Source organism: Aquarana catesbeiana, linkage group LG05 (genome assembly GCF_042186555.1).
Source record: "Aquarana catesbeiana isolate 2022-GZ linkage group LG05, ASM4218655v1, whole genome shotgun sequence".
In the NCBI taxonomy this organism is placed as follows: domain Eukaryota; kingdom Metazoa; phylum Chordata; class Amphibia; order Anura; family Ranidae; genus Aquarana; species Aquarana catesbeiana.
Genome location: NC_133328.1, coordinates 627,806,117 through 627,828,394, shown reverse-complemented (window position 1 = coordinate 627,828,394; position 22,278 = coordinate 627,806,117). Strand labels below are relative to the sequence as shown.

Here is a 22,278-nt window from a genome sequence, read left to right as displayed (position 1 = left end):
ACAGCCAAAAGTGCCTACAATGGGCACATGAGCACCAGAACTGGACCACGAAGCAATGGAACAAGGTGGCCTGGTCTGATTAATCTTTTTTTTTTTTTTTTTTTTACATCATGTGGGATGTCTGATGAATTCAAGAATGGTTTGAATTAACCTCCAAATTCTCCAGATCTCAGTCCAATTGAGTATCTGTGGGATGTGCTGGAAAACAAAGTCAGATCCATGGAGGCCCCACCTTTACAGAACTTAAAGGATCTACTACTGACAGCTCAGGGCCACATACCACAGCATACCTTCAGAGGTTCATGCCTTGGCGGGTTATGGTAGGTGGTCACATAACTCCCAACTGTCCCTGATTTCGAGAGACTGTCCCTGATTTCGAGGGACTGTCCCTGATTTGGAACAAAGCCCCTCTGTCCCTTTTTTCTCTTCATTTGTCCCTCATTTTGGTCTGATCTATAAAGTTGTATAATAAATGCACTTTTTATCTTTCAAAAAGTGTTTCCCAGTGCTAAACCTTTCATCCAATTTCTAAATTGCTGCATTTGTAAATCTCAAAAGCCAGTATAAAGGAATAGTAGTGGTAAAGAAAAGAACTTGTGGGTTTAACTAATCATTTTTTGGATAATTCTCCTTTAAGGGGGGTGTGACAGGGGGCTTGTCCTATGTCTACATACTTTTGATAATAGGGGTCCCTTGTTCCCATCTCAGAAAGTTGGGAGGTATGTGGTCATAATGCTATGGCTGATGGGTGTACAATAAATGTCACAATTAACTCAGGGCATCCAATAAGACTACCAGCAAGTTGGCCCTGCTCCATTTTTTTTAAGAATAAGCCCCACATCAGTAAAATAAATTCTTGATTATTTGGCCGCCTGTCGTGGCTTACCGTGACTGTTGGTAATAGTCTGTGTATTTGTTGCTGTGTGCAGGTACAACACTCTCTCACACTTGTAATTAGCTGATTACAGGGAGGGAAGGTGTGGTGTAAAGTGCTGATAACAATGGAGCACTGTCAAAGGGTGCCGCTTCACTGAGCCAAGATCCCCCCCCTTCCCGAAAACAAATCTCTCGGAGTAGGTGACATCCTGCTGGGCGCTGATAACGCTTGTTAGCAGAGCAGCCGAATATCAATTTTCGGCAGCTTATTTTCTTCTTCTATTTTTTTTTCCCTCTCGAGTGTATATATGTCTGGTGTGTGATTGGGGGGCGGGGGTGACGCTGCCGCTGTTTACTGTCCTTCAGGGGTTTATTTTTTCCAGGAAGAAATGCTTATTATGTATTGATTGATGGTTACTCTTAAAAGTTTAGTTGCAGATGGAAATATTTTGTCTGAAATAATGACCTGACCATGCTCTTTCCCTGTATTGTTTCCAACCTTGACCGACCCATGGGTAAGAGCCATCCGGCGCAATTCAGTATTTCAAGTACGATACAGCTGAGTTTGGTTACATCAGTCCTAGAAAATGCACACATGCAGAGACAAACATGCAGTGTCAGCGTGAATGTGGGAGGTAGTGCTGGGCTGTAAGGAAACCAGTGGAAATCGCCTGGCGTGCTCGCGCACATGCACGCACTTACGCGCGACTGCAAATGCCCGTGCGCACTTATGCGCGTGTGTGACCAGGAGCACGTCCCTAGTGCCAATTGGCGCCAGACGGCCTAATTAAAGGGGGCCCTGACCACTGATCAGTGTTGACTGGTTTTCAGCTGTGCTCCTGATATCCTGAACCCTGTGATTATCCTGTCTGATACCCGTTGCTGACCTTGGCTCCTGTTTGACTCTGCTACTGGACTCTGTTATACCTGATCCCTGGCTTTTGACCCCGGCTCTCCATTTGACTCTGCTACTGGACTCTTCTATACCTGGCTCCTGATCCCGGCTTCCCACCTGACTTGTCTCTGCCTGATGTTCCGGTACCCTGCTGCCCGTCTGTTAACAAACCCGGCTATCCCTGTGACCTTGCTCCTGTGTCCTGCTTGGCTCAGCACTACCATCCGAGTGTCTGCAACTACAGTCCTGCGACCAGCTGTGACTTCCTGCTACAGGCTTCCGGGTCTTCATCTGCAGGCACTCGTGTTCCTCCTGTCCCTCGGCTCCTTCTGTTTCACCCTTAGCGGGACCAGGGCTGGAGATACAAGAGAGGCTGACCTCGTCATTTCAGTCTCCCTTCAGGTACATGACATGGGCTTTCTTGTGAGGGCATTCTTTGTGGCTGTTCTACTGGAGGCATCTTGGATCTATTGTTCTCTTCAAAATATAGTAGTAGTGGGAGCACTGTAAATAAAGAATCTCGAAAACTTCTAGTTATTATTAATCTTGTTGAGAAGAATATGTACATACAAAATGTAGCCAACACATTTCAGGGTTAAACCCCCTTCTTCAGGGCTAAAGTCACAATTTGAACTCAACTTTATCCGAGAGCCCTGGCTCCACAAACCATTGCACTTCTCCCACTGTGAGTTAGAACCTGCAACAATTTTGAGTCAGCTTAATTCCCTGGAGGATGTCCAGCATCATCTGGCTCTTTGCCCTCCAGCCTGAATGTCCCTGGTCTGCCCTTTTCATTCATTGGAATAAAGTTCTTTCAACCATGGAGGCTCAGTGACACATATTGGGCGTTACCTAGGACGGTCTGCATGCAAAAGCAGTCCGCCTAAGAATGCCTACTCCTCCAGACTGACATCTGCCCATCAAGGAATTTTGACTTTTACATACCTACCCCTAGGAGGCAGCCTACTGCTTGCATCAGGGCTGAGGTCTCTTGAGAAGGAGTACTGAAGCACGGTGCTGTGATGTTTTCAGGAAGTGATACCCCTGTGGCAAGGTGATGTCTGAGTCCCAATCTGTACAAGAGGTCTATGTAAAGATCCCTTCCGACCCCTCCCACTAGCCATGATCTGCCTGCGTTACATAGAGAAACATGGATACCCAATGATAACACCAATGGGTGTTAAAAAAAAAAAAAGGTAATGAAAATGGAAAGAATGTATTTGAAAATGTCTTCAGCATGTTGATGAGGGGATAAAGGAACCAGCAAAAGCAAAATATAAGCAGTTTACATTTTTGAGTGAATAAGCTGGGGTGGATTATAACTTTTTTTTAAATAAAAATGCTGACTTTAGATGCACTTTAATGATTTTTTTTTTTATGAATTCACTGGTAGATTTTTTGATCCATCCTACATTTTGATTTAATCTGAGATGTATGGAATATAATGCCCTCTTTTTATGGTATTATCATCGTCTTTTGCTGTATAGGTGTCTGATTTGAATGTACGCCGCCATCCCCGGCACAGCAGTGAATCATTTGTGGAGTCAGGAATGATTGTTCTTTGAAAAGGGAGATATTATTGTATCAGAGTTCTCTTCTATTACCCCATTACCTGATATTATTCATGCTGTTAGACCTAGTTTGGAAGAATCAGGTGCAGTAAATCTGCTAAAATGACAGGTATTCATACAGATCACGCTGTGAGAAATGTGTTTCTCATCTGAATTGTGCCAGAGTCCTCCAGGGTTCTCTCTGTGTTAGGTGAGGTATACAAGATTTGCATTTCCCTAGTGATGTGAGCATTACGAGTAATAGATCCAAACCTTCAGAGCAGCCATTCTTAACCAGGGTTCCTCCGGAGGTTACTAGGGGTACGTTGGGCTGTGGCTTATTGGCCTTTCATTTGATGGTGCCTGCAGAGTTCCGGGGCTAATGACCTTTTTAGCTATTTGTAAGGATCGCTTTTTTGACCACCAATGTAGGGAGCATTCTTCCCACTGACCACCAATGTAAGGAGCATTCTTCCCACTGATCACCAGTGTAAGGAACATTCTTCCCACTGATCACCAATGTAAGAAACATTCTTCCCACTGACCACCAATGTAAGGAGCATTCTTCCCACTGACCACCAGTGTAAGGAACATTCTTCCCACTGATCACCAATGTAAGGATCCTTCTTCCCACTGATCTCCAATGTAAGGAACATTCTTCATATTGATCACCAATGTAAGGATCATTCTTCCCACTGATCACCAATGTAAGGGACATTCTTCCCACTGACCACCAATGTAAGAAACATTCTTCCCACTGACCACCAATGTAAGGAGCATTCTTCCCACTGACCACCAGTGTAAGGAACATTCTTCCCACTGATCACCAATGTAAGGATCCTTCTTCCCACTGATTTCCAATGTAAGGAACATTCTTCATATTGATCACCAATGTAAGGATCCTTCTTCCCACTGATCACCAATGTAAGGGACATTCTTCCCATTGACCACCAATGTAAGGAACATTCTTCCCACTGATCACCAATGTAAGGAGCATTCTTCCCACTGATCACCAATGTAAGGATCATTCTTCTCACTGATCACCCATGTAAGAAGCATTCTTCCCACTGACCACCAATGTAAGGAATATTCTTCCCACTGACCACCAATGTAAGAAACATTCTTCCTACTGATCACCAATGTAAGGGGCATTCTTCCCACTGACCACCAATGTAAGGAGCATTCTTCCCACTGACCACCAGTGTAAGGAACATTCTTCCCACTGATCACCAATGTAAGGATCCTTCTTCCCACTGATCTCCAATGTAAGGAACATTCTTCATATTGATCACCAATGTAAGGATCCTTCTTCCCACTGATCACCAATGTAAGGGACATTCTTCCCATTGACCACCAATGTAAGGAACATTCTTCCCACTGATCACCAATGTAAGGAGCATTCTTCCCACTGATCACCAATGTAAGGATCATTCTTCTCACTGATCACCCATGTAAGAAGCATTCTTCCCACTGACCACCAATGTAAGGAATATTCTTCCCACTGACCACCAATGTAAGAAACATTCTTCCCACTGACCACCAATGTAAGGAGCATTCTTCTCACTGATCACAAATGTAAGGGGCATTCTTCTCACTGATCACAAATGTAAGGGGCATTCTTCCCGCTGATCACCAATGTAAGGAACATTCTTCTCACTGATCACAAATGTAAGGGGCATTCTTCTCACTGATCACCAATGTAAGGAGCATTCTTCCCGCTGATCACCAATGTAAGGAACATTCTTCTCACTGATCACCAATGTAAGGAACATTCTTCCCACTGATCACCAATGTAAGGAACATTCTTCTCACTGATCACCAATGTAAGGAACATTCTTCCCACTGACCACAAATGTAAGGGGCATTCTTCTCACTGATCACCAATGTAAGGAACATTCTTCTCACTGACCACAAATGTAAGGAACATTCTTCCCACTGATCACCAATGTAAGGAACATTCTTCTCACTGACCACCAATGTGAGGGGAAGTTTATCCACTGACCAACAATTATTCGGCTTTACCTGGGTTCCCAAGACCTTGAAATGTTTTCAAGGGTTCCTCTGGGGTAAAACAGTTGGGGAAGACTGTTTTTGGGAGTGGGGTGAACTTCCAGATTCTTGATTAGTATAAGAACAAACTTTTTCTTATTGTGCCACCACATTTTATAATCTCTGTTGTGTCGTATCCAATTGGGGTCTGATGGTATACATATACATGTGTATTTGTCAAAAAGGCCAACAGGTCTTTTCCTTCCGATGTCAGTATTATTAGTACCCACTGCAAATTGTGTCACCAGTTTAGCCAATGGTACTTAAACTCAATTCGTTACATTTGTTATTGTGCCTGTTTATTGTTGTAATGAATAACTGCACGCAATACAATCTGCACACATCTATACAACAGAGAGAGACAAATAGGCTCATTTACTAAAGCAGTTGAGAATTTTCACACAATAAGTTGTATGAATGTAGACTTTAATTGTCCAATCATGTGCAGATGAAATACAGTAAGTAGAAGGAGGAGGAGAGGGAGTTCTAGGAGTGTGGAGAATCAGGCGCTCTGGATAACCAGGAGACTTTAACAAACAGTACATGACTGGCTTTTGAAATGTGATTAACCCCTTTCGCCCTGGAAGATTTTACCCCTTAATGACCAGGCCATTTTTTTGCGATACAGCACTGTGTCGCTTTAACTGACAATTGCGCGGTCGTGCGATGTTATACCCAAACAAAATTGACATCCTTTTTCCCCCCCCCCACAAATAGAGTTTTCTTTTGGTGGTATTTGATCACCTCTGCGGTTTTTATTTCTTGCGCTATAAACAAAAAAAGAGCGACAATTTTGAAAAAAACCAAGACAATATTTTTTTACTTTTTGTTGTAAAAAATAACCCCCCAAAAAATGTAAAAAAAATTATTTCTTCATCAGTTTAGGTCAATATGTATTCTTCTACATATTTTTGGTTAATAAAAATTGCATATATTGATTGGTTTGCGCAAAAGTTATAGCGACTACAAAATAGGGGATACATTTATGGCATTTTTATTATTATTTTTTTTTTTTTTACGAGTAATGGCGGCGATCAGTGATTTTTAGCAGGACTGCGACATTGCGGCTGACAGATCTGACACATAACTGACATTTTTTTGGCGAACCAGTGACATTATTACAGTAATCAGTGCTAAAAATATGCACTGACATTGTACTAATGACACTGGCAGGGAAGGTGTTAACATCAGGGGCGATCAAAGTGTTAAATGTGTTCCCTGCAGGTGTGTTCTAACTGTATGAGGGATGGGTGGCCTGGGTCAACACACAGATCCGTCTTCCTGCACAGCAGAAAGACAGGATCTGTGTGATCTCCTGTCAGATGTGGTTATGGAGATCGAGATGCTAAGAGGGCTTTCCTTGTGGCTTAGTGCAGCGCGCCCGTGGAGTTGGGGACAGGGAGCGAGGTGCTCAAAGAAGCATGGCTTGCCAGGTGCTTGCTTGTAGTTTGATGAGCTGGCCACTGTGGGATGACTGTAGCAGGCTGATAGCAATGGCTGTGTTTGGTAAGTGGAGAAACCAGGAGCCAGGCCAGATGTCATACATGATAAGTCAGTCCGGAGCATAAACAGGGGCAAGCCAAGGTCATACACGGGAGACAGGAACAGGAACAAAGTCCAGATGCAAGCCAAAGGTCAAACCGGGAGATCAGGAATCGAGGTCAAGGCAAGCCAGGTCAGTAACGGGAAGTCCACAGTTTAGGAAACAGAATCACAAGGCACACAGGGAAGCTGAGATAATCCAGCAATGTCCTTTTGCTAATGGCTGGCTTAAATTGGGCCGTTGGCGCCAGTGTCTGTCACGGCACTTGCACACGCGTCGTATTGTGTGTGCGTGCGCGCCGGTGTGCGGCGCACCTGCGCATCTCAGAACTCTTAGTGGGCATCCATGTTGGCTCTGGGCGACATAGCCAGTTCTGCAACGGTCATGTCCCTGACAGAACGGAGATTTGCCTTGTTTACACAGGCAGGTTCCTGTTCTGTCACTGTGGGGAAGGATTGCAGGTCACTGGCGGACATCGAGTCCTTCAGAAGCACTGATTGGCTCCTCCGCTGGCCAATGGGAGTGCGCACGTGCCCACAAATCGCCGTGTACGAGCGGACGTACACCTATGGCTATTTGCGGGATCGAGCCACATTGAGCAGTAGATTGCAGCGGCTGGTCCTTAAACTGTTAATACACCACAGCAGCACTTCAGAAGAGAGAAGCACACTCAATTGGAAAAGCAAAGCAGAGAAGAAGGTGCTTCTAAGTGCAGTAATAAAACACTTTAATGACCAGGAAGGGTTAAAAACACTTACAAGATGGAAGTTATAAAGAGACATATCAATGACATATCAATGAATCCATAACATCCAGCGGGATGCCTCCGGGGAGTATAGACAGCTGCAGGTGGAAATTCCAGCCGACCCTTGGTGGGAAACTGATCCAAGATGGAGAACCGTGCTGTCAGGGCCAGCATGGAACACAGGCAACCGGAAGTGACATCATAGTGGGCTGGACATGTTTCAGAGCATGCCCAGTCTCTCCTTCTTCAAACCAGCTTTAGCTGTCTTTACTCCCAGGAGGCAACACCTTAAGATATGACCATAAGGTCAACAAAACGCCCTTTGATCATTGATGAGCTTCTGTCTATATTTGATGGAGGCACGAGGAGTGGATCCAGCTAGTCCCAGCAAGGGGATCTCTGGCGAAATGGAGCGTAGCAGGTGGAAGTATACAGGACCTGGAGACTGTATTGAGATGAAAGGACGTTTTTTGACCTTATGGTCATATTTTAAGGTAAGCGGCCATTTCACTGACTGGTGGCTGGTGGTGGATATTCGTTTCACTTTAGAGGATTATTCTGGCACAATAATAAATAGAGGAAAAGAGTCTACTGATAGAGCATCTTCACTCCATTGCGGGATCACTTAATACGTTTTTTTGGACAATTTTTGGCACTTTGTTTTTTTCCAATTACTATATTATTTTTTTGGATGCTACACTGGATGTAGACAACATATATCTGTGCATTATAAGGATTTTTTTTTAATTTATTGTTTATTGTATATTTTTTTTGCAGGTTTTCACTGAATGTGGTTATTGTGTTTTAAGATATAAATATGGATGAATGAATGTACTATATGAAACAGCAATTAACCCTTCAAAGCAGCGCTATTTTCAGTCCTCAATGCTGACTGATAAAACAAAGTCTTTGTAAATGCAAGCAAAACACATGCAGGCAGGTAAATTCCAACAAAGACACAGCGGTTGGAGCTCGGTCTGGATTCCCTTATATGAATAGTAGATCTGATGAGTGCACCTTTCACCATCTATTGGGACACCTTGTGCTGCACACACCCCGTAGGGGTTCAAACTCACCGGCGCCAAGAGGTTAACAAGCCTTGGATTAAATCCTCTCTCTGTTTACTCCCGAAGTCCTCCAGAGTTGATGATCAGATAACAGCAACAATGTCCACATGTAAAAAAGAGACCCTGAATAGTCCAGTACCGTTTTGATAATTTATTGTAAGTCACAAATAAGAGAAAAAAAAAAAAAACGAATAAAGTAAATACACTGTAAAAATTAGTGGGCGCAGTTCCTTACAAAGGATAGCCTTCTAGCTTTCAGTTGGTTGGTAATAGTGGATAACTCAAACTGCTTCTCTCAAAGCACAAGGGTACTGGTTGCAGACTGAATGGATGATACACACTCACAGCTGATCAGTCCTTCATTCCACTAGTATACAACTACAAGCTTGGAGCGCACTGCGTGTCAACCAGGCGCAGCTGATCCGCACTTCCTCCCTCTCGTGTCTGAAGCTTCAGGCTAGAAGCACACTGCGTCCTCACGTGATAAGGGTTGCCGTGGTATCGTGCTCTGACTAGTTTCGTCAGGAAGACTTTTTCAAAGAGCAAGACTCTTTGAAAAAGTCTTCCTGACGAAACTAGTCAGAGCACGATACCACGGCAACCCTTATCACGTGAGGACGCAGTGTGCTTCTAGCCTGAAGCTTCAGACATGAGAGGGAGGAAGTGCGGATCAGCTGCGCCTGGTTGACACGCAGTGCGCTCCAAGCTTGTAGTTGTATACTAGTGGAATGAAGGACTGATCAGCTGTGAGTGTGTATCATCCATCCAGTCTGCAACCAGTACCCTTGTGCTTTGAGAGAAGCAGTTTGAGTTATCCACTATTACCAACCAACTGAAAGCTAGAAGGCTATCCTTTGTAAGGAACTGCGCCCACTAATTTTTACAGTGTATTTACTTTATTCCTTTTTTTTTTTTTTTTCTCTTATTTGTGACTTACAATAAATTATCAAAATGGTACTGGACTATTCGGGGTCTCTTTTTTACATGTGGACATTGTTGCTGTTATCTGATCATCAACCCTGGAGGACTTCGGGAGTAAACAGAGAGAGGATTTGATCCAAGGCTTGTTAACCTCTTGGCGCCGGTGAGTTTGAACCCCTACGGGGTGTGTGCAGCACAAGGTGTCCCAATAGATGGTGAAAGGTGCACCCATCAGATCTACTATTCATATAAGGTAATCCAGACCGAGCTCCAACCGCTGTGTCTTTGTTGGAATTTACCTGCCTGCATGTGTTTTGCTTGCATTTACAAAGACTTTGTTTTAACAGTCAGCATTGAGGACTGAAAATAGCGCTGCTTTGATGGGTTAATTGCTGTTTCATATAGTACATTCATTCATCCATATTTCTATTTCTATTTCTTTTTGGAATAAGTGGCTGCTGAGAGATATCTCACTCAGAATATGGTGACATCAGGTTAAATCACTGCGGTTTATTACCATTATTATCTTCCATCTGTATATACCGAATATCCTTTAGCGCTGAGATAGGAGGATTGGAGTAGGGCTTATTGTCTCCTTTTTGTTTGTGTTTTAAGATAGGTGCACTATTCAAAATTATATCTTGGTGATATTGAGAAGTTTTTGGTACACATTTGATACACAATACTCAAACTGTGGAACAAGCGCACCATTCACTTATAATTATATCATTTGTTTGCAGTGGTTGAGTTCACCCGTTAATGATTGCGGCTGTTCATTTTAATAATAAGGGAAATTGATCATATAGTAGAGCATAAGTATTTCTATATATCATTTAAAATACACCTACGATAAAAATGATAGACCCTTCATTTCTTTGTAAGTGGGCAAACCTAAAAAATCTGCAGGGGACCAAATAACAATTTTCCCCACTGTATGTTATAAATCTGGGCTTCCTCCACCTCTCTTGCTGCTTTTTGAATATCTCTACCAGTCATTAGGGAGCAAAAGCCTGACTCTACCAAGATGGTCACCCCATACAGAGACACAGGGCAGAACAAAGAACATTGTAGGTCAGTAATGGTGAGAAGATCAGCTGCAGAGAGACCACGGGCAATGCTGGGGTCTAGTCCTTTGCCCTCTACTTGACTTAATTTCGGGGCGTAACATTCACAGTGCAGGTCCGCTTTTACAATTCTTTAATTAGAAGCTGTAAAACTTTTTATTTTCTTGTATGTTTTTTTTTTTGTTTTGTTTTTTATCCACCCCACCTGTATTGATTTTAAGAGGTTCATTCAATATCTTCCTTGTCTATGCAGATAAATTGTATGGCGACTTTCTGACATGGGACCTGGAGCAGGCGCTGTCACAACTGCCACTGAAGCCGGGGAAAACGGCAACTTTTACTGTCTACATCAAAGTGAAACTGGACTTCTCATGCCAGGAAAATCTTTTGCAGGATCTCAATGATGGTAAGGTGTCTGTGTGTCGCTGTCTGTTTAATTCTGTTCTTTTCCTCCACATCGCTCTCATTTATAGAGGCATGCATTATTGATGGAAACTTGTACTGAGAGAAATACAAATGCTTCCCCTGCTAACCTCTCCTGAAAATGCTAATTACTTGGTTGCTATTAGTGGGTAGTAGTTGGTCACATTTAACTGGGCTTGTTCTGTAATGTTGAAGATCTTTTGTAGTGTTTCTCCAAACCACTTCTTCAGTTCTAATGAGTGTCAGGAAACATACCCCAGCATATATATATATATATATATATATATATATCCATACAGATGGCACCGCCACCTTAATCTAGCCATCCGTGTATGGTGGTGGGGGCATTCAGCACCATCTTGTCTTCCATATATAATATTTTAACATCTCTACCCCCACGATTTGACAATTCATACCATTAGCCCTGTAAATCCAAGGATTAGCAGCTGTTGCAGACCTCCAGGCACCATAGAATGGGATTATGGAGGGGGCGGGCTCCACCACTTTTACATCAACCATCCTGTTTCCTGGACAATGAACATCTACGCATTCTCTGGTGGTCTATTAGAACTCAAGAAGTGCCTTGGAGAAGTTGAAAAATGTCTTTAACTTTAAGACCCCTTTCAAACTGGTGCGCTTTTCAGCCGTTTTAGCGCTAAAAAATAGCGCCTGAAAAGCACCTCTCAAGCCACCCCAGTGTGAAAGCCTGAGTGCTTTTACACTGGGGCGGTGCGCTTGCAGGAGGGGAAAAAAAAGTTCTGCAAGCAGCATCTTTGGGGCGGTGTGGGAGCGGTGTATACACCGCTCCCAAAACGCCCTGCTCATTGAAATAAATGGATAGCTCTGCCGAAGCGCCTGCAAAGTGCTTACGCAGCGCTGCAACACAGGCGCTATTAACCATTTCTTCGGCCACTAGCGGGGGTTAAAAGCGCCCCACTAGTGGCTGAAAATTGCCGTTATAACAGCGGTAAAGCAGCACTGAAACTAGCGGCACTTTACCGCTAACGCCCACACCACTCCAGTGTAAAAGGGGTCTACTAGATACAATTTGCTACAGTGTGGGACTTTTAAGGTGCCCGATAATGCAGCACAAGTAATGCACTGTTAAAATTCTAATTTTTGTTACAAAATGAATAAAACGTGTAGCACATTATCCATAATAGCACTTGAGTTTTGTATATGGAAACATACAATACATGAAAAAAATACACATAGGATTCACAGCATATCATTAGTCATTCCCCTGCGTTTAAAATACATACCTCCTCGATGTAGACTAGGCTCTGGTTGGGGGGAGTGAAATGATAATTCACAACGCATTTTGTGGGTCTCCAACCCCACTTCCTCAGGTTCAATAATTATCCAAGGTTGGGATCAGAAGCCTGGGGACCACCATCCACACCTAGCCTCCCCCTGGGAGGAGGACCAACAAAAATAACAAGATAAACTTATTTGGTTCAGATAGTGTCAAGCGTGTGTAGCGGCAACCAGGTGAGGAGTACAAAGACAAGTGTGTCTCTTCTACAGCCAAGCATGGTGGTGGAATTGTCATGGTCTGGGGCTGCTTGAGTGCTGCCGGCACTGGGGAGCTACAGTTCATTGAGGGAACCATGAATGCCAACATGTACTGTGACATACTGAAGCTGAGCATGATCCCCTCCCTTCAGAGACTGGACCGCAGGGCAGTATTCCAACATGATGAACGACACACAATGGACACAAAATGGACATTTTCACTTAGGGGTGTACTCACTTTTGTTGCCAGCGGTGTAGACATTAATGGCTGTGTGTTGAGTTAATTTGAGGGGACATCAAATTTACACTGTTATACAAGCTGTACACTCACTACTTTACATTGTAGCAGAGTGTCATTTCTTCAGTGTTGTCACATGAAAAGATAGAATAAAATATTTACAAAAACGTAAGGGATTTACTCCCTTTTGTGAGATACTGTATGTGTATGTATGTATGTATGTATGTGTATATATATATATATATATATATATATATATATATATATAATATGTGTGTATGTATATCTATCTATCTATCTATCTATCTATCTATCTATCTATCTATCTATCTATCTATCTATCTATCTATCTATCTATCTATCTATATATAATGTTTGGGGGTCTAAGTAATTGGCAATTAAAGAGGAACTGCAGTCTGCTCACATAATTTGTAATAAAAACATCTTTGCTATTCCGAAGCTAGTATTTCCTGATGATATAAATATGGAGTGATCATGCATGCCCCGCTGCCTAGGCTGATTAGGGGAAGTCCAAGGGGCTATGTATGTAAAAAGAAGGAAGGTGCGTGACCTGATGCATGAATCAAAATAAAAAAGTTTATTCTAAACAAATTAGTGTATACAAAGAAAAATACTGTGTATTCATGAATAAATAAATAACAGTGTTCTCAATTGATAAAATAGTAGAAATTGATGCACATACAAGGAATAAAATGAATAAATGGCTAACGCGTTTCGAGTGGTTTCCTCTTCATCAGAGCCTTGAACAGCCGGAACTGGTCTGTATATTGTAATATGTCTATATAGAGAGAGACGACTTGATAGAAGGTACATCACACGATGGATAGTATATTCTTATAGGCGGATTCTCCTTTACTGTAGTGGTATTTCCTTTCACATCGCAGTGCTCTCAGCACCGTAGAGGAACATACTGTATATACGGATGTTGTCGTCTATTGATAGTTGGTGTTGGTCTTCAAGGCCCAATGGCTGATTTAGATGTTGCAGCCTGTGGTCCGTGGCTGGATGCCCAAGTCGTTACTTGGTTATCCCTGCGGTCCACCTGTCGTGATGCTGTATGGTGTGCCGTGCTGGGTTGCAGCCATCAAAGGACTGGCTGCAATCGTGTGATATACCTCCCATCCAGTTGTCTCTCTTTATATATAGACATATTACAACATACAGACCAGTTCTGGCTGTTCAAGGCTCTGATGAAGAGGAAACACCTCGAAACGTGTTAGCCATTTATTTATTTTATCCCTTGTATGGGCATCAATTTCTACTATTTTTATCAATTAAGAACACTGTTTTTTTTTTTATTCATGAATACACAGTATTTTTCTTTGTATATACTAATCTGTTTAGAATAAACTTTTTTATCTTGATTCGTGTATCAGGCCACACGCCTTCCTTCTTTTTTTCGTACATACTGTATACCATGACCTTGGATAAATAAGTACCTGACATACTGGTTGCCATTCTTGCATCAGTGCTCTCTGTTACTGTCAGGAACAGGCATGTTCCCAGTGAATTTGAAGTCCTTCATCTGCATGCCTGTTCTAGAAAGCATGGAGGTAGTTGGGTCATCAGTAAAGCCAGATAACTAGCATTTTCATAGGGTCAACAGTCGTAGCCTTTACTCTCCAATTCCACTGTAAACTTCTTGCTAATTAAAAAGTAAGGATGCCAAACTATGTGGACTGAAAGGTTTTCATACCATCACATCTCTTGCTAAACACTTCCTCTGGAAGGATCATTGTTACTAGAAAAGTTTAAGCCTTTTTATTCCTGTGATACCATGCAGAGTAAATGTTACACTGAAGAGCTTTTATGTTCAGGATAAGCTTGCTTTAAAAACCTGAATGTGAGAAATGTATATACCGTTGTGTATAATTCGTAGTACTTGGAAGACAGGTTATCCCAGCAGATGTAAAACGCGTTAGTATACATCATGCCTCCGTAGGGCTCTCCTGTGTACTGTTAACCTGAGACAGCGGATGCATCAATTTCCTGTGGTATGCGGAGATGTCACGTTATGTACAGTCGCACATCATATTCATACTGGCAGCACATGCTGATGGCATTCTCAGCTTTATTGCTTTAAAAAGACCCTAATGGTAAAAATCTTGTATTCTGATAACTATATGGGGTAATACTAGCAATGAATCACTATATGAATTACTATTTTTTATATATATATATATATATATATATATATATATATCACATGCTTTTATTTCTATTTTCTTCACATTTACACACAGATCAAGCTGTCCTGCAAAAGTGACAGTGACATGGATTGGGACAAGCTATATGAGACTGCTGAGGGTGCTTATAACGCATCTTTTTTTATTATTATGGTTTAAACCTTTTTTCCCCCAAAAGAAGAAAGACCTGTTGTTTTAACTGCCTAAAAGTGTTATCTGGAGTTGGGCTTTAATTTATTTGGCCTTTAACCCATTGACACCAGTGTAACACATACACTATATTACCAAAAGTATTGAGATGACCACCTTTACACACACACATGAACTTTAATGGCAATCCCAGTCTTAGTCCGTAGGGTTCAATATTGAGTTGGCCCACCATATACAGCTATAACAGCATCAACTCTTCTGGGAAGGCTGTCCACAAGGTTTAGGAGTGTGTCTATGGGAATGTTTGACCATTCTTCCAGAAGCGCATTTGTGAGGTCAGGCACATTAATCTCAAAGGTGTTCTATCGGGTTGGGGTCAGGCCAGTCAAGTTCCTCCACCCCCTAACTTGGCCTAGGGCAGGAGAGACCCAGTTATTATGGTGGACAGAGACAAGAGAACAGAGATACTACTTCAGTGTCTGCATTATTCTCTCTGGCCATTTTTTTTAACCACTTCCCGCCCGGCCTATAGCAGAATGATGGCCAGGCGGTTGTTCAGTTACCTTGACTGGGCGTCGTATGACGTCCAGCAGGATTACAGCTGCCGTGGGGACGCGTATCGCGGCAATCTGTGGTGAGGGGTTCAGTCTGACACACCGCTACACCAATCTCGGTAAAGAGCCTCTGATGGAGGCTCTTTACCACATGATCAGCCATGTCCAATCACGGCTGATCATGATGTAAACAGGAAGAGCCGTTGATTGGCTTTTCCTCACTCGCGTCTGACAGACGCGAGTAGAGGAGAGCCGATCGGCTGCTCTCCTGATGGGGGGGGGTCAGTGCTGATTGTTTATCAGCGCAGCCCCCCTCGGATGCCCGCCCAGGACCACCAGGATGCTGCCAGGGCAACCAGGGATTGCCACCACACTGGACCACCAGGTATGTTACCGTAGACCACCAGGGAAATGCCAATCAGTGCCCAGGCAGCTGCCAATCAGTGCCCATCCCCAATGCCTGCCAGTGCCATCAGTGAATCTCATCAGTGCCACATATCAGTGCCACCCATAAGTACCCATCAGTGCAGCCTTTCAGTGCCCATCAGTGTCGCCTATCAGTGCCCAAAAGTGCCCACCAGTGCCACCCATGAGTGCCCATCAGTGCCGCCTATTAATGGTCATCAGTGCTGCATATCAGTGCCACCCATTAGTGCCGTCTATCAGTGCCCATCGCCAGTGCCCGTCAGTGCCACCTCATTGGTGCCACCTTATCAGTGCCCGTCAGTGCGCCTTACCAGTGCCCATCAGTGAAGGAGAAAATGTACTTATTTACAAAATTTTATAACAGAAACAAAAGAAAAAATTTTATTTTTTTCAAAATTTTCAGAATTTTTTTATTTGTTTAGCAAAAAATAAAAGACGCAGAGGTGATCAAATACCACCAAAAGAAAAGCTCTATTTGTGGGAACAAAATCATAAAAATTCTGTTTGGGTACAGTGTAGCATGACCGCGCAATTGTCATTTAAACAGCGACAGCGCTGAAAGCTGAAAATTGGCCTGGGCAGGAAGGGGGTGTAAGTGCTTGGTATTGAAGTGGTTAAATTACTAAGCGCATGAAAATTGCAGAGATGTCCATGAGTTTACAGAGCACTCTCCAAAGCTGGGAAGTGAGCTGGACTGCCCTGTCTGAGACGATATGAGATGGCAGGCCATGCAGTCTAAAAATTTCTCAGTTTAAGACTGGTGCAAAGACTGCGACAGAAGGAAGAGTGGAGAGTGAAAAGAAGTGTGCCATCTTAGATAATCTGCCAGCCACAACCCAAGTGACCATTCAGCTTTTGGAGGGTGGCAAATCCATGGACAGATGTTCCTAGGATTCCTTGGAAACTGGAGGAGGCATTAGACCCACAGGTGCACAAGCAGAGGGCGCAGATGATATAAGCAGCCACAAAGTCTTTAGCCTTGCTTTTTTATTCCTGGCCACCATAAGCGATGGTTTGGAAATGAGAACGTCCCCCAGATGACATGCTGTTTGGAACTATTGGCTCATTGCAGGATTTTGCTTCTAAGGTGTGAAAGTATCAGGATTTTGCCTGGAGGAATGGGCGTTTTTGTGATTGAGGTCACTGCTAGAATCTGAGCAGGAAGAATAGGCTCTGGTTCAAAAGAGGTATCAGGTTGAAGGAGTCAAGTTTGTATGTAATGACAAAATTAAAGTAGAATGGAGATATTGTAGATTTTTGCAATCTGTAAACAAATGGTCAGAAGTTATGAAGAACCCTCAAGAAGATACTGCCATTCTTACAGGACCAGCTTAAAAGCTAACAACTCTTCATCTCTGATGCCGTAATTATTTTCTAGAAGTGAACATTTTTTCTTCGAAAAGAAAACACAGAGATGTCTTTTGCAGTGGACAGTCTAGGACAGGTGTACAAGCACCCACGATGGGGAGGTCAAATTTCAAGTAGAAGGGTTTAGTTGTGCCTGGCCAACAGCTAGTCTGTTTAGGAAGGCTTTTTTACAATGTCAGAAGGTTCCATGGCCTCAAGAAGCTAGTTTTGGCTTCAGTGTCCTTACGTGTCAGGATAATGATAGGAGCCACCAGAGAGGCATATTCTGCGATAAACTGATGATAGTAGTTTGTGACCCCAGTAGTGTGTTGCTTTTAGGCTGGCAGGAAGCAAACATTCACTTGGAGTCTATCCTTTGGGACAATGTAGCATCTGATGAATAGTAATTGTTCCTACTTGAAAAGGCACAACTCTTACCTTGGCTAGAGCCTGTTTTCTCACAGGCATTGTAATGCATAATACCATATTTGTGCAGGATAGAAGAATAGGCGACAAAAAAGCTGACTCTAGCCAGTGAGGTGGATTCTATGATGAGCCCCCTTTTAACATGTTTCCAAAATGTATTTGTAGAAGGCTTGAATCTTGGAAAATGAGTAGATTCTGCCGCAAGGATTTGTTGATTCAGAGAGCAGATCAACATTAAAGTCAAAGGAATTTTGAGGAGGCAAGGTGTCAGTAGTGTGCTTAGGGAAGGCATCAAATAAATCAACAAAGGCAGCAGGAACCTGCAGGGTGGTCTGAGCTTGGGCCAGTGGAACTACTTCATAATTAGTTTTGTGGAAAAGGCTGAGAATGGCACAGAGGCTTCAAACCGGAACTTTGATGGTGGACCAGCATATGGTCCACAAGTGCTGCTGCAGGCCTAGTACGATAGAAGTGGTAAGCTTTGTTAGAAGCAGGGAAGGGAAGCATCCACCTCTTTAGATGCATTTGGATAGTGAACAGAATAAAATCCCCGCTGGCGGCGACAGAAGCCTTCATGAAACTGGACATCGATTTGAATAAAGATGGAAATTATATTTTCGAGGGCGGAAGTGGATTCTCTGCCTTCCAGCTCATCCTTAACAGGATCTAGCAATTGTTTGCTAAAATGTGGATGTTGGTGCCTCATTGTTCAAGGTCAGTTCAGCCACCAGGGTCCATTATTGAATTGCATACTGGCCCAATCTAATGCTAACTTGACAAAGGCATAGGATGAGATATGTCTAGGTTCATCAGACATGCAGTGAAAGGTAGCTTGACACACCGGGAAATTTTAGACCACCCACTTTCAGGTGCCATTATAACGATAATGTGCACTTTACCTGTCAGTTGTCATAAAGGTATGGCTGATTGTTGTATAATTAAAAATTTTACTTTACATGCCTTTTACATTTTTATTTTCCTCACATTTTACAAGCAGGCCAAGCTGTCTAGAAAAACAGTTGACCACTGTAATCACCTCTTGGATTGTTCTAGTTTATCTGAGCATGGCCAAAGCAAAAGTTAACTTAAAGGAAATTTCTTTGCTGCCCATTCTCAGTAGCTGCAGAACAGAAGCAGGTAAAAATCTGTAGTTGCCTACATTTCTTGGAATGCTTATAATTGGCCTGCAGAGGACTGCGGATTTTCTCAACACAAGCGGAGTATTACTTTAATCCTCACTGTCACAATACTCTCGTTCATTGCAGTGTGCCACCATGAGATTCCCAGGTCTTTGGCCCAAGTTTAAATTGAATTCATTAGAAAGCGTATACGTGATATTTATGACACCGCCAAAGATCTTTTTGTGCAGTAATGCATTATTTTCTTCCTATTTTCTTTATTTTTTCCTCTTTTCCACGTCTCGCTGTATCCGCATTAATTTATCACTCGAGCAGCTATTATAAACTCGGCTAGTTAAAGAGCTTTAATGTGCCCATTGTAGGAATCTGACTCCAGGATGATAAAACGGCACGCTTCCATTTTTCGCTCCTTAGCGCCTCTGTTATATATTGAGTGCGGCGGCAGTCACTGGCAAAGGTTTTCACTTCTGCTTTTGTCTGATCTATTGTTGCTGTCCGTAGTGGAGTTGTCAAATCTTGTAATTTTCTTCCACGGAATGAGCTTTTGTATTTGCTGAATCCCATAGAAAAGAAATTCTGTTATAGTCTAACTCATCTCTTCAAACATATATATATATATATATATATATATATATATATATATATATATATATATATATATATATATAAAATATATATAAAATATATATATATATATATATATATATATATATAAATATATATATATATACGGTTTTTTTACTTTTTGAACAGAAATGTGATTTGTATTGTTATGGGGGCAAAAAGGAAGAGTGAGAAAACTTGTTACAAACAGGATCGGTTTGCTCATTGCATGCAATTAGGTGGAGATGAGCAATTGAAGTGTCTTGAGACCTTCTTTGCTTTTTATAATAAGGCTGAGAATTGTTTTTTTCTATCAGTATTTTAATGCCACTTGAAGGGTTGGTCCAAAACTGAGACTTTATTTTTTAGAAATTGGTGTAGTGTTACCACCTGACAGTTCCCTGAGCTTTACACTTACCCAATTTGTGGGCCTTCTTACTGTCTCTGTTGAACTTTTATTTATTTTATATTATGATTATCCTCTTGCCAACCAAGTTACACATTGCCAACACATATGTAATGGCAAAGAGGGTGGGCTTTAACGCCCACGCACTGCACATATGGGCACATTCCATGGGCTGTAGAGCTTTCTGTGCTGAGTGTACTTCCAGCGCGTTGACTGAACTGTCAAAGATAGCCCTTGGTCTGTACTAATAATCAGAAGCGGGACCGGCTCTAGATCACATGGCCATAGTGACATCCAATAACAGTGGTTACATGATCAACCGATTCTTCCTGTCCCTGGGCTTACAAACCCTGTTAGTTGGATGCCGGGCTGGGCTGGAAGGGTTTAACCTACTAGAAGGAGCTGAACACACACAAAGGTAGGCAAAAATCCCCAAAAACCCCTAGGTGGACACGAACAGATTTAGGAATTATGACGGGGAGATCTTATTTATTAAGTATTTTAACACTGTAAGTCAAAAAATGTATATACTGGACCAAAATTATGTGACGCCATTCCAAATTATTGAGTGTAGTTGTTTCCAGTGAAGTGTACTGTTAATGCTACAGCATACAAATACAATTTAGGCAATTGGGCTCTTTCAAGTTTGTGGTAACAGTTTATGGAATACCAGTATGGTTGTACCCCTGTGAACAAATCCAGCGTTGTGTAGGCATAGTTTGAGTAGTAATGGTAAGAAGAACTTAACCTTAACCCTACTGAAGACCTTGGCGGGAAAAACTGGAATGCTGATTGTGAGCCAGGTATTCTCATCAGATTTCACCACCCGACCCCGCTAATGCTCTTTTGGCAGAACTGGGTACACATTTCCACAGAGACACTCCAAAATTGTGGAAAAGCTTCCCAGAAGGCCATTTACTATATAAGAAACTTCCTGACTGGAGTTTTTCCAGATAGGGAACAAGATAGAAATGTACCATCCTGTGTAGGTGCTAATTTTGTACCAGTCCTCCTAATCCTTGCTTTCATCAATGGCCTTAAAAAAAATATGCATGTCAAAAATGGGGAGAAGAAAACCCAAACTGGGAAAATAAATGCTCAACTTGAGATTGGGAAAGGGGGTTTAAAGTAAGTTTGTTGGGAAATATATACAGTATAAATATTTTTGAATATTTGAAGTGGATTTTTTTTAATATTTATATTGTATTGGACAATTACAGTATTAAAAAGAAGCATACTGCCTATAAACTGCAAAGCCTTCAGTTTGCATATGATCGCAGTGTCATAGCTGACATAGTGGTCACATGATTGGAAAACGCTCTGGTTTTTAATTGTTAGAGTACCGGAGGTGTCAATGCCATCTGGGAATGACAGCTGGCAGCATCGCAAAGTGTTTGCTGGTAACTGTCAAAGGTAGGGCATAGTTTAACATATCCATGGGGGGTGGTGGTTTAGTCTGCTGCAGTATTTCAATCAACTACTGCAAATAGAATACCTTCTACTTCCAGGTATGAAGGAGCAATGTGGTTCAGTCCATGTGACAGCCCTAGTCTAATGGCTCCCAACGTTGTTACATGCGGATAGTCCATAGAACTGTGTTGGCCATGACTTCAGCAAATCATAGCTTACAGAGGGCCGCTTCTCCTGCTGCTGACAGCTGAACATAGTGGAGGAGGAGAGAAAAAAAAATGTGAATACGTGCTGCTAGTTGCTCTGTTTTACCCTTCCCTCACCCCAACTGTGCTATAGGTGCCGGTGATGTCAGACCTTCCTGAAAGCTGTACTTTGACCTGGCGTGTTTGAAGTACCTCCATCTGGCACTTCCAGGCCTTTAGGTGCCTAGGTGAGGATGCTGTGGTAAAATGACACCTGAGAAATTTTCTTTTACAGTTCCTCTTCTATTTCTTCCCTTCGTTGGCAGAGTATGAGAGACACGGTAATTAGATCCAATTGTTGCTCTTCCATCTCTACCCCACGGTCAGGCACAACAACAAAGGCTCATCACCAGCGATGATATTCCCTTTCTAGTGTTAGTTTTGTCAGAATATAATTTGTGTTGCAGACAACAGGTGGGATGGCGCCTTTGATCTTGCGAACATGCGAGGCAGCGTTTGATCATCTTGTAAAGGCCAAT

General features: G+C 42.4%; 1 protein-coding gene across 1 annotated transcript in view; it reads left to right on the top strand.

Annotated features, from left to right (window-relative positions):
• TRAPPC9 (trafficking protein particle complex subunit 9) overlaps nucleotides 1–22,278 on the top strand; it is an 815,095-nt gene that overhangs the window by 186,883 nt on the left and 605,934 nt on the right. The window contains exon 16 of the mRNA XM_073632292.1: nucleotides 10,964–11,116. Within this exon, the coding sequence (XP_073488393.1) occupies nucleotides 10,964–11,116 (153 nt within the window). The remainder of the gene's footprint in view (nucleotides 1–10,963; nucleotides 11,117–22,278) is intronic.